Here is a 12537-nt window from a genome sequence, read left to right as displayed (position 1 = left end):
AGTTTTCCTCCTTCCTTTCAAAGTTGCTGAAGATAGGAAATTGTAAAAGATAAGCTTTACCTGACCTTCTGAAATTTATGAGAGTAGTAACTACTAATATCGATCGCTGGAAATACTTGATTTTCGTACAATCTGTACACCTCAATATTTAATAAAATGAACTGTTCCTAGTCATTGGAATCCTGAGTTTCCTGTGGCTTAAACTTTCTTGAGAAGCAAAGTAAGAAGTTCTTAAAAATGTTTTCCTTTTTTTAATTTAGTCCTCTTTTCCTGTAATGCTTTTCAGAACTAAAATTTCTTTAAGTGCCAATCATATGACTAGAACTGCAATAGACCTATTGTATATACCATCATTTCACATAATGGAAGGCACCAAGATTCTATGGTGTCCCACTATTTTATATACCAATTATTTATTTAAAGTCCTGCCATTTACAGTTGTAAGACATTTTGAGTTATACATTGCATTCCAATGTCAGAGATACTAAAATGTGACAAAATAAGCATCTTAGAATCATTGAAATGCAGTATTCTTGCTAATCCTTAAAACATATCTGCAAAGTAGGTGTAATTGTATCAAGGTACCTAATTGAAGTGTTGTCTATGTAAAGCAGTAGAAATTGTAAAAATTATATTATCCAACAACTACTGAGATGTTATTTGCTAGGAATGCTAGGAAGTGTTCTAAATACTTGCATAGATCCTCATTTAAAATAAAATTTATAAATTTATTATTTATTATAAATAATAATATAAATATATATCTATATATAATATAGATATATATTTATATATAATTTATATATAAATAATATAAATAAATAATTATTTATTATTATTTTATTAAAATAAAAATTATATTATCCAACAACTATTGAGATGTTATTTGCTAGAATGCTAGGAAGTGTTCTAAATACTTGCATAGATCCTCATTTAAGCATCACAACGAGGTCTTGTGAGATAACTACTCAGTATTTTATTTTATTTTATTTCATTTCATTTCATGGCATTTTATTTTATTATTATCTTTTTTTTTTTTTTTTTTTTTTTTTACCAATCTCTACACCTACTGTGGGGCTTCAAACTCACGACCCTGAGATCAAGAGTTACATGCTCTTCAGACTGAGCTAGCCGGGTGACACGAGACAACTACTATTTTTATCCCCTTTTGTTGAGGACATTGAAGATAAGTCTAAGCAATAACTAGTGAGTGACAGAGTTAAACTAGGATTCAAACCCAAGTGGAGCTGAATCCCAAGGTCATGCTCTTTCTCTTCAAACAGGCTGCTCTTTTATTAGTGTGATGAGTAATCACTACTAAATATTGTACTTTCTCCAGAGGAAAACTGAATCTTTGTTTTGGAGGCATAGGAATAACATGCTACTTAATGTTTACAATTTCCTGAATTAACTGCAAGTTTTGAGAGAGTGCACTATCATTTCCTAAAAAGTCCTCTCACTTTTTTAGGACTGCTCTCCATTTGGCCTGTGCCAATGGCCATCCAGAAGTGGTGACCCTCCTAGTAGAGAGGAAATGTCATCTTAACCTCTGTGATCATGAAAACAGGACAGCTCTCATGAAGGTATGTAGTACCAGCTATGTCTGCCTGAAATGGATTTGATGTCATTACTTAGAATGAAAATGAAATTATTGCCTAGAAAGAAAACGAATTGGTGAAACCTGTGGCATGCTTACTTTAAATGCTCAGAATTTACACTCTGTTTCTTGGCATATCACTGACAGGCCGTACAGTGCCAGGAAGAGAAATGTGTAAACATACTATTGGAAAATGGTGCCGATCCAAATATTAGGGATGCGAGTGGCAACACTGCTCTCCACTATGCGGCCTTTGGTGATAATATATCCATAATAGAGAAGTTGCTGCTATACAATGCGAATACTGAAGCAAGAAATAAGGTAAAGAACTAATTTATACATTATTTGAAATTTTATATATATACATGAATATTTTATCCTCAAAATGTTTTATTTCACACACACACACACACACACACACACACACACAGACACACACACACACACACACACACACACACACACACTCACTCACTGAATTCTATACATCAGGCCCTGTCATCATGGAAATAACTCCAATGCCAAGTCAGGGAGGGCTAGAAAAAGGCAGTGCCCACAGAAAGGGCAAAGTTGTATCTCCCAGCCACCCTTCCACCCCAGAAAGAAAATGTTTCCATTAGTGCCTACAAGTGGATGGTAGTCTCAGAGCCCATAAAGGACTAAAGGTCTAGAGGGGAGTGAGGTGATGATGGAGGCTGGGTGCTATGCAGGGGCTTAGGCAAGGGGCGCTGCTGGGGACAGGTGGGAGGAGGAATGGAGACCCAGACCCAGCAGGGAGAGCTTGGATGTGTGCAAGCGGGAGGAGAAAGCAGCAGGTTGTAGGTGCTGGGCACTGCAGGCCCCGGTGCTCTGAAGATGAGGGCATTGGGGTCAGGTCATATCTTGACATCCAGCAAAGGCATCTACTTGTGTTGGTAGCCACTCGGCCAGCCATGTACCATGTTGGGGTGTCCCACTTCAGAGAGTAGCTCCTGCTCAACCTTGTGTAGCTGCTCAGCAGGGTTGTAGCTGTACATGGGGAGTAGATGATGGCCACACTTGCTGGCCCACCTTCCTTTTCTTTGACATGCATTACCTTTCACTGCTGAAGCCCCTAGAGGAACACCCTTGGTTGACACGGGCAGGGTCAATTTTACGTATATGGAAGTTCAAGGATTCCCTGAATGAAAATATTTGCAATAACTTATTTATCTAAGATTTCTTTTTTCTTCCTTCCTTCCTTCCTTCCTTCCTTCCTTCCTTCCTTCGTTTCTTCTTATTTTTTATTTATTTTTGAGAGAGAGAGAGAGAGAGAGAGACAGAGAGAGAGACAGAGACAGAACAAGACGGGGAGAAGGGCAGAGAGAGGGAGACACAGAATCTGAAGCAGGCTCCAGGCTCCCAGCTGTCAGCACAGAGCCTAATGCAGGGCATGAACTCATGAGCCATGAGATTAAGACCTGAGCCGAAGTTGGATGCTCTACCAACTGAGCCACCTAGGCACCCCTAAGATTTCATTTTAAATGAGGATACGTTTAAAGAAACAGAGAATACTGCTTTGTTTTATGTATTTATGGCAAATATTTATGAAAACAGTATATTTGTTAAAGGTAACACTTATTCTGTTTTCAAATATTTTTCCCATCCAATTTTTTTTTATTAGTGAAAAACAACACAGGAAAGCAAAATTTGCCCTAGGCTTTGTCTTAAAACTCAAAGAAAACAAATGCATTTTACAATAAAAAACATCGCTGCTGTTGACAAGTTCCTATTTGATAAAAAAGTGATTTATAAAAATGGGATTTATCTTTTATTGGCCAAGGCTTAAGAGAAAAAAGGGGAAAGGAGGGAGCAGTCAGAACTAAGTAGGCCAATTTGGAAATTTGACAAGTGAGATAAAATAACAAGAAGGGGGGCGCCTGGGTGGCGCAGTCGGTTAAGCGTCCGACTTCAACCAGGTCACGATCTCGCGGTCCCTGAGTTTGAGCCCCGCGTCAGGCTCTGGGCTGATGGCTCAGAGCCTGGAGCCTGTTTCCGATTCTGTGTCTCCCTCTCTCTCTGCCCCTCCCCCGTTCATGCTCTGTCTCTCTCTGTCCCAAAAATAAATAAACGTTAAAAAAAAATTAAAAAAAAAAACAAGAAGAGGCTGTTTGTTTTATTGGTTTTTTTTTTCCCCTTCAGTTTATATGTTTAGTCAAGGAGTCTTCAATTTTTCAGGGGTAGAATTGTTACTTAGGGAAACAGTGAGTTGCAAACCTGCCTAGAGACCAAGTGTAGGTGGACTCAGAAGAAATCAGATTGGCAGTGAACAGGTGGTTGATTACGTGGGCAATGAGAAGAAAGAACAAATAATTAACTGTCATATAATCCTATTCTGGCAGAAACAGCCACTTAGGTAAGAGTCTAAACTCTGCTCTGAAATCTAGAATATCTTGATGGGAAGTAAGAAGTTTAAAAGTAATGCAATCAAGTTGCATTTTGACTTTACATTTAGTCCCTGTTCTACCTCTGCTCAGGGAAATTAAATGCAGTTTTGATAAGTCATTCTTTTGGCTAAATCTTCAAATGATAGAGGGAGTTGGCCACATAGATGAGACTGATGTGATTGTCTGCTGCACCACTCTCAGCTAGGATTGTGGTGGTGAATCCCCGTGCCCTGGGGAAGTTTCAATTTTTTTTTTTTTTTAACAAGCCTACACTCTCTCCTGAAGAGTTTGAGTAAATCTAGTAACGTGTATACATAGACATGGATATTTAGAAATATTTTTTTGAGACTGTGCTACAACTCTTGGTTAAGAACTACTGAGGTGTGTGGGTGGCTCAGTCGGTTAAGCATCTGACTTCAGGCTCAGGTCATCATCTCACAGTTCACAAGTTCTAGCCCCGTGTTGGACTCTGTGCTGACAGCTTAGGCAGAGCCTGGAGCCTGCTTCATATTCTGTAGTCTCCCTCTCTTTTTGCCCCTCCCCTGCTCGTGCTCTTTCTCTCTCGCCCACAAAAAGTGGACATTTAAAAAAAATTTAAAAGAAGCTAACTACTGAATGGAGGGGTACCCAGGTTTTTCAGTTGATTAAGCGTCCGACTTCCACTCAGGTTGTGATCTCATGGTTTGTGAGTTCGAGCCCCACATTGGGCTCTGCACTGATGGTGCAGAGACACATGAGAGTCTCTCTCCCTGCCCCTCCCCCACTCACTCACGCTTGCTCTCTCTCTCTCTCTTTCTCTCTCTCTCTCTCTCTCTCTCTCTCTCTCTCTCTCTCTCATATTCATAGCCATTTGGTTATTACAAGCAGTGTTTTCCTGATTGCAATAGGAGAAAATCTTGAATCTTCTTTATTAGTTGAAGCTATGTGACCAACTGTCTTATGATGTCTGTTAAATTCATATAGCCCTGGCATAATCCAAATGGTAGTTTTAAACATGGACATGCAGTTAGTGACAATACAGTTGGGAATTGTTTTCATAATTTAGTTTCAGCATAGTTGTGAACTAATTTGTCTACTTGATTAACAGTCTGGGAGAATTAAACACAGATAGATTACAGTTTTTATAAGCATTGGAAAAATTCTTAAGGGGGGTGTTACGAGTCTTTTTGTTGTGATTCTTTTAGACAGAGGGAGTGTGAGTGGGGGAGAAGGGCAGAGGGAGAGAGGGAGAATCTCAAGCAGGCTCCAAGCTCAGTGCCAAGCTTGATGCAGGACACAGTCCCACAACTCTGGGATCATGACCTGAGCTGAAGTCAAGCATCAGATGCTCAACTGACTAAGCCACCCAGGCTCCCCTCTTATGAGTCTTAATAGCACTTTTTATTACATGTTGGGGCCTAAGTTTTTGGTAAAACGTGATACTGATACTTCAGGAAAGATTTACATACAAATATATGCTTTATGCACAACCAAAACACCCGTGGGCTATTGACTAAATTTGGCCCCTGGATGTGTTTCGTTTCCTCCATACGTTGAGTCAACATTTAAAATTATGACACTCATGCAGAAATCTGGATTTCAGACTTTTCTTATAGAATCATACCTGGTACTTTGAGCCCATACTACTGTTTGGTATGCATTCCAGCGGCTGACCTTTTTATATGAGGTATGGGTGTGTCCAGTTTGCTACTGTCCCCACTTAGGTTCTTCACTTACTCGAGTCACCTACTTTGCCTCCATAAGCATTGCGTTTACAATTACTGTTTTATTATATATATATACACACACACACACACACACACACACAAACACCCACACACATATATTTATACACACACATATATACATATACATATATATATATATATATATATATATATATATATATATATATATTAGACTGCGCTAATCAGATCTCTTTTGGACACAAAGAAACCTTCGTAATTTTTTTTCAAAGTTAATTTTGACAAAGAGAGAGAGAGAATCCCTAGGAGGCACTGGGTTTGAACTCATGAATCATGAGACCATGACTTGAGGCAAAGTCAAGAGTCAGATGCTTAACTGACTGAGCTACCCAGGCGCCTCTGTTTTATGGTCTATTTTGATAAAGATTTCAAGGTTTTCAAGGCAATCCATATTAATTTATAATATATATTTTGTATTTTATGTTAACGTCTTCGGAATAGGATTGAAGTTTCCAAGTTAGACTTTCTAAGTTGTTTTTGTATTGTATTCATTTTTTTAACGTTTATTGATTTTTGAAGGAGAGAGAGCACATGCATGAGTGGGGGAGGGGCAGAGAGAAAGGGAGACACAGAATCCCCAGCAGGCTCCAGGCTGAGCTGTCAGCATAGAGCCCAATGCAGGGCTTGAACTCACAAACCATGACATCATGACCTGAACCGAAGTCGGCCTTTTAACTGACTGAGCCACCCAGGTGCCCCATAAGTTAGTTTGAAAACAAGACACTTTTTCCTTCTGTGTACTATGAATAATCGTATTCCTGGGGTGCCTGGGTGGCTCAGTCGGTTGAGCGTCCGACTTCGGCTCAGGTCATGATCTCGCTGTCTGTGAGTTTGAGCCCCGTGTGGGGCCCTGTGCTGACAGCTCAGAGACTGTAGCCTGCTTCGGATTCTGTGTCTCCCTCTCTCTCTGCCCCTTGCCCGCTCAGGCTCTGTCTCTCTCTGTCAAAAATAAATAAACATTAAAAGAAACAAAATTTGAATAATCGTATTCCTATTGGAATATTTGCAAACCGTATTAGATTAATCATGGTTACAGTTGAATAGGTTATGCCTATTGCAGACAATATTCTCTTTCTCCTCAGCATTGTTCCCTAAAAATGCAAATAATGTAGTCACTTTCATTATGCTAAAAATGATCTGTATAAATCAGTGTTTGAATTTTTATTGATAAGCCATTATATTTTTATTTCCAATTTATATTTTGCCTAAAATATAAAGTAAGTAGCTATTCCAGTGGAAACTGGAATACAACTAGAATACAGATTTTTTTAGAAGTAGATATGTATTAGGGTCCCAGGATTATTATAATTGACAATGAAATTTCATATGGAGCTTCCTAACAGTTAAGATAAAAATTTAGCATTTTATAATAGGAGAAAGCCCATGGGCTATTTAATATTAAGTAATCAAAGTTCATTTGAAGCTTCACTCTTGGAGTTCTGAGCCCATCTCCTTGGTGACCCATTTGGAGCAGCGATGCCTTATGTTGACATCTCGGATGTCAGTGGATCCTGATACCACTGACAGAAGACAAGCAAGTTTGTATAACTTGGGGAAAAGCTTCATCTTTATCGGAAATCTCTCCAAACTATATCCCTGAAACTCTGATTCCTCAAATGTGAATGTTTGCCACAAAAAGGATTGTCAAATGGGGACTGAGCAGATTTACATGGGTTTCTGTAATGCCAGACATATAATGCAGTTTTATAATATTTCTCAAACATAGATGGTCATGAAATCTTTCCATTGGGACATAGTACTTACCTTCTGGCAAAGAAGGTATTCTTTGGAAGATAATTTAAGAAACACTACTCCAGAGATCATCATTTAGGTTATTAATTCAGTAAAAGTACTTAAAGCATATACTGCTGTGTTTTGGAGTTTGGAGATACAGAGATAAGAAATAGCCCCTGCCCTCAAGAAGCACTTGGTTTAGATAGGGAACAATTACTACAGTATACCATGATAAGTACTGTGATAGAAGCAACGATCTTGGAACCAGTGAGTGTTTGAAGTGAGTTTGGGAGAATGACTTCATATAATCTGTTGAAGAAGGTGGAGAAGGGCTATTTTATTAAAAACCATTTTTAATGTGTATTTCTTTTTGAGAGAGAGAGAGAGAGACAGAGAGAGAGAATCTGGAACAGGCTCCAGGCTGTGCGCTGCCAGCATAGAGCACAATGCAGGGATCGAACTCACAAACCCTGAGCTCATGACCTGAGCTGCAGTTGGTCACTTAACCAACTGAGCCACCCAGGTGCCCCAGTGGAGGAGGGCTATTTTAAAGAGAAGCAGCAGCAGGTGAAAGCACAGTGGTGGGAAGGAAGAGGCCATTTATTATTTACTTTTTGTATTATATGTTTAAGTTTAGAGGATCTTTTGTATGTTTTAAAATTCCGTATGGAAAGGTATAATTTTGTAAATTCTAAGTTGTTTTTGCTCTTTTACAGGATAACATCACACCACTTCTAGTTGCTGTAAATGAAAACAAACAGCAAATAGTGGAAGTTCTGGTAGAAAAGGCAGCAAATATACATGCAGAGGATAAATTAAAAAGGTGCAGTAGTTTTCTTTTAAACCTTAGTATGGTTCTACAGTGGTAATAATTATTCAAGTCAGGAAGATTAACTTCAGAAGAAGAAGATTAATTTATAATTATATAATGAAAAATATCAACACATCACCAGTTAGGTAGAAAGCAATTATTCTGACTGGGCAACATGAAGAACAGGGTATAGCAGAATTCATATCCCTTGATGATGTTGACTCATGTCATTTGCAGTGTTTATTTTTAAGTAGGTTCCATGTTCGGTGTGGAGTCCAATGCTGGACGTGAACTCATGACTCTGAGATCAAGACCCGAGCTGAGGTCAAGAGTCTGATGCTTAACCAACTGAGTCACCCAGTTGCTCCTGCAATGTTTTTTGTTTGTTTGTTTGTTTTTGTTTTTTTTCCTGCCACATGATTTTGTGTTAACTAAAGGGATTTCACTTTAGTTTTATAAAGGGTGGACTCTCAGCTCTTAATTTACTTAATGGCACAATATTGGCCTTCTTAACCCTTTTATGGTATTTTTTACACTTCTACTTCATAGAGGCACTTGGGTGGCTCAGCTGGTTAAGCATCCGACTTTGGCTCAGGTGATCATCTCATGGTTCATGGGTTGAACCCCACATCAGGCTCTGTGCTGACAGTGCAGAGCCTGCTTCGGATTCTCAATCTCTCTCTGTCTCTCTCTCTCTGTCTCTCTGTGTCTCTCTCTGTCTCTCTCTCTCTCTTTCTCTCTCTCTCTCTGTGTCTCTGCCCCTTGCCCACACTCTCGTGTGCACTCTCTCTCTTTCTCAAAATAAATCATAAATAAACTTAAAAAAAAATTTCTACTTCATATACATTTTTCCTTCAAAGATGTATATTGGGGTGCCTGGGTGTCTCAGTTGGTTAAGTCTATGACTTTGGCTGTGGACATGATGTCATGGTTCGTGGGTTCGAGCCCCAGGCCGGGCTCTGTGCTGACAGCTTGGAGCCTGGAGCTGCTTTGGATTCTGTGTATCCCACTGTCTCTCCCTCTCCTTGCTTGAGCTGTGTCTCTCAAAAGCAAATAAATGCTAAAAAAAAAAGATGCATATTAAACATAAATAGGAGTTGTTGTGTCTTTTGGATGACACTTTTCTTTAAATTGCTTTTTTTTCTTTTTTGAGTAATACTGATGGCGTTAGGTGATCTCTAAGTGATGATTAATTACTATTACCAAGTCTCATCAGGTTTTATCCTTTTTCATGTCCAGTATATGTATTTTTGATTTTATTTTCAATTGGTAGGAGTAGAAAGATGAAAGATAACTTTCACTGTATAGACTTATCCTTTAATGAGGATAAGTTATAGGTGGGTGATAAAGAAGGAAGAGATGTGCTTTAGATTCACACAAGACTAAGTTGATTCATAGCTTTCCTACTGGCTAGGTGTTGTGACCTTGGGAGTGTTACGTATCATCACTAAATATGTTACCTGATATGAAAAGGAGGATAATAATATATCCTTCAAGGGTGGTTGTGCGTAAATAATATTTTATATACATAGCATTTAATTTAGTGCCTACCATATGCTTATCAGCATCGTTAACTGTCTTTATGCCTCTTTTGTTAGCATTCGCATTAAAATATTATCATTTTAAGCCTGCAGATAGTTTTTATACTTGCTTGACCTCTAGATGGCTTTGAAGTGCACTATATCAGATTAAGGAATACGTGGGGAATTATTTTTTTTTTAAATCTTTACCTATTCAGATAAGTGACCTAGCATAGTTTCTTGTTTATCAAAAGACGTTAAATTAGCAAGTCTATAATACATTACCCAAGTGGGACAAGAAGCTTCCTTTTTGTCCCTTCATTTTACTCTTGGAGATCATTTACACAGATGAACACTGAAACATGTAAATGGTCGATTCTGAACAGATAGGCAAGATATTAACCTGATAAAGTATATCAAATTAGCTGTTTAAATAACTCTAAATTCCTAAGAGTGAAGTTATCTCTGTTATTTTAGAACAGCCTTCATGCTTGCTGTAAATTATGACTCAACAAATGTAGTCAGGCTGCTTCTTCAGCAAGGTATTGATCCCTTTCCTCAAGATGTATATGGATGGGCTGCAGATGAATATGCTTATATTAAGGGTTTTAATCTGTAAGTGTTTGTATTAAAATGCTAGTTATTACTAAACTGAGGTTTAAAATAATTTAACTGTTAACTTCGTATGTAACAGATGGGATTTCGTAGTTTGATCAGGCAGTTTTGGAATGGCAGTCGGTTAGTCCACAATATTAGCCAGAAATCAAGCAAAGGGCTAGACTAGTTGGAAGTAGGAATGTGTGCAGGATTCTTTATCTCAGGACTTTTGAGACATTTATCCTCCAGGATCCTAACCTTATCCATTTCATTTCAAGTATAACCCCTCTGCATGGGACACAAATAATGTTACATCTGTGTTTTCTAACTAGTAACTTGGGTCTTGAAATGTTCAGTTTTGTAGAAGACCCTCTACTTTCCTTTGAGGGCTATCTCCTGTACCCTGTCCCTTGAATTTTCCACGAACCTAAGGAGCACCCTAAGACCAAAGAGACAGTCCTCTTTCACAAGTCATTTGGAGGGGAAAAAAGGACATCCTGATCATTCTACAGTTTCCTTTGATTCTGTTGCTGCAGCATTGCTGTTGAAACTGGTGCTGCAGTCTGGTTATGATTGACCTTTACTCCCAGGATTCCCTTGCTGATCCAGTTTTCAGTCTTCATGGTGTTCCACACTTAGATTTCAAAGCTACAAAGTTTCTTTGTTCACTGCACATGCACATATGCTCAGCAGCTATCCCAAAGCACCAGCACCCTGTTTGGGCAGCTGGGCTTCCTGGCTTTCGCCATACACCCCTGTCCCTCCACACTCAAAGACCTTATGTGGAACCTATATCTTAGCCTAGACTTTCCTTATGAGTTACCCTTTGAGGATCTTGTTTGGTTTTTTTTTTGTTGTTGTTGTTGTTGTTGTTGTTGTTGTTGTTGTTGTTTTGCCAGAAGATGTTAGTTGGGACCATTCTAAGCTGTCAGAGAGGTTCAAATGATGCTGCAGGAAGAGATCGGACTTCTCTTTCTCCTTTGTTAGCAGATATGTACCCCTGCCTTTTTTTAAGTAGGCTCCAAGCCCAGCGTGGAGTCCAACATGGGGCTTGAACTCACGAGCCTGAGATCAAGACCCAAGCTGAGATCAAGAGTTGGATGCCCAATGGACTGAGCCACCCAGGTGCCCCTGGACCACCGGTTTAAATCCTGTGGAGCATCTTTTTCTGAAGTCATGGAAGGTCTCATCTTGCCCTTCCCAGAGTAATGAGCATCACCTAAGAGGCCATGGCCTGAGAGGCCATGTTTTGGGTATAATATCTCATTAAATCCTCTTATCAACCTTATAAAATAAGGCAGTAATTTCCCTTGTTTTATAGAGGGAGATTTTGAGCCAAAGAGAAGTGGCTTCTCCAAGAACAAATAGCTATAGGTTATAGAGCTAGGACTTCTGAGTTCCAAACTCTTTCCATTCTGGAAAGCGAATTCTAATTATTCTCATTTCTATTTGATGTGTATTTACTTTTGATAGAGGGAGACGGAGTACGAGCTGGGGTGGGGTGGTTGCAGAGAGAGAGGAAGACACAGAATCCGAAGCAGGCTCCAGGCTCTGCGCTATCAGCACAGAGCCCAATGTGGGGCTCAAAGCCATAAACCGTGAGATCATGACCTGAGCTAAAGTTGGATGCTTAACTACCCAGGTGCCCCTGGCAAGCTAGTTCTAATTTACTAAGCTAGAATGCCCTCAATTCATGACTGGTTCATCTTCCTGTTTTTTTATTCTTTAAGTACAGACTTAATGAAAAGCTTCTAGAACGTACAAATTTGAAGTATATGGGGTAATTAAAGTTTTGATATTTGCTCTGATATTAGTTGAAATACTCTAAGAATTTGATGTATTTGGTAAATGTTTTTCATATCAGCATTAAAATAGTAATATTATTTATCACCCTTTTTTATACATAGCAGTAACGAAATAATTTGCCGACATAAAGAAGAAATCATGCTTAAAAATTCTTTGCAAAACAGCCATCCTGGTAAGACTTTACATAGTGAATTGCTCTTGGTGGTCCTAACATAAGTAAAGTCAGAGTAAGGGTGTTTTGATAATGAAAGAACAATGAAGAAAAGAACACCAATGTGTAAATTGCAGGTATATTTTTTTCTTTCTTAATTTCTCTCTTTAT

The 12537-nt window shown here is 38.8% G+C and overlaps 1 protein-coding gene across 1 annotated transcript in view; it reads left to right on the top strand.

The window, feature by feature from the left end:
• LOC147572820 (ankyrin repeat domain-containing protein 26-like) overlaps window positions 1-12537 on the top strand; it is a 188005-nt gene that overhangs the window by 3897 nt on the left and 171571 nt on the right. The window contains exons 2-5 of the mRNA XM_086693475.1: window positions 1469-1583; window positions 1745-1918; window positions 8198-8304; window positions 12317-12387. Coding sequence (XP_086549601.1) covers window positions 1469-1583; window positions 1745-1918; window positions 8198-8304; window positions 12317-12387 — 467 coding nt within the window. The remainder of the gene's footprint in view (window positions 1-1468; window positions 1584-1744; window positions 1919-8197; window positions 8305-12316; window positions 12388-12537) is intronic.

The sequence above is a fragment of the Puma concolor genome, chromosome E4 (genome assembly GCF_028749965.1).
Source record: "Puma concolor isolate L17-30 chromosome E4, mPumCon1.1.hap2, whole genome shotgun sequence".
NCBI classification, from domain to species: Eukaryota; Metazoa; Chordata; class Mammalia; order Carnivora; family Felidae; genus Puma; species Puma concolor.
This window is presented reverse-complemented; position numbering and strand designations above follow the sequence as displayed.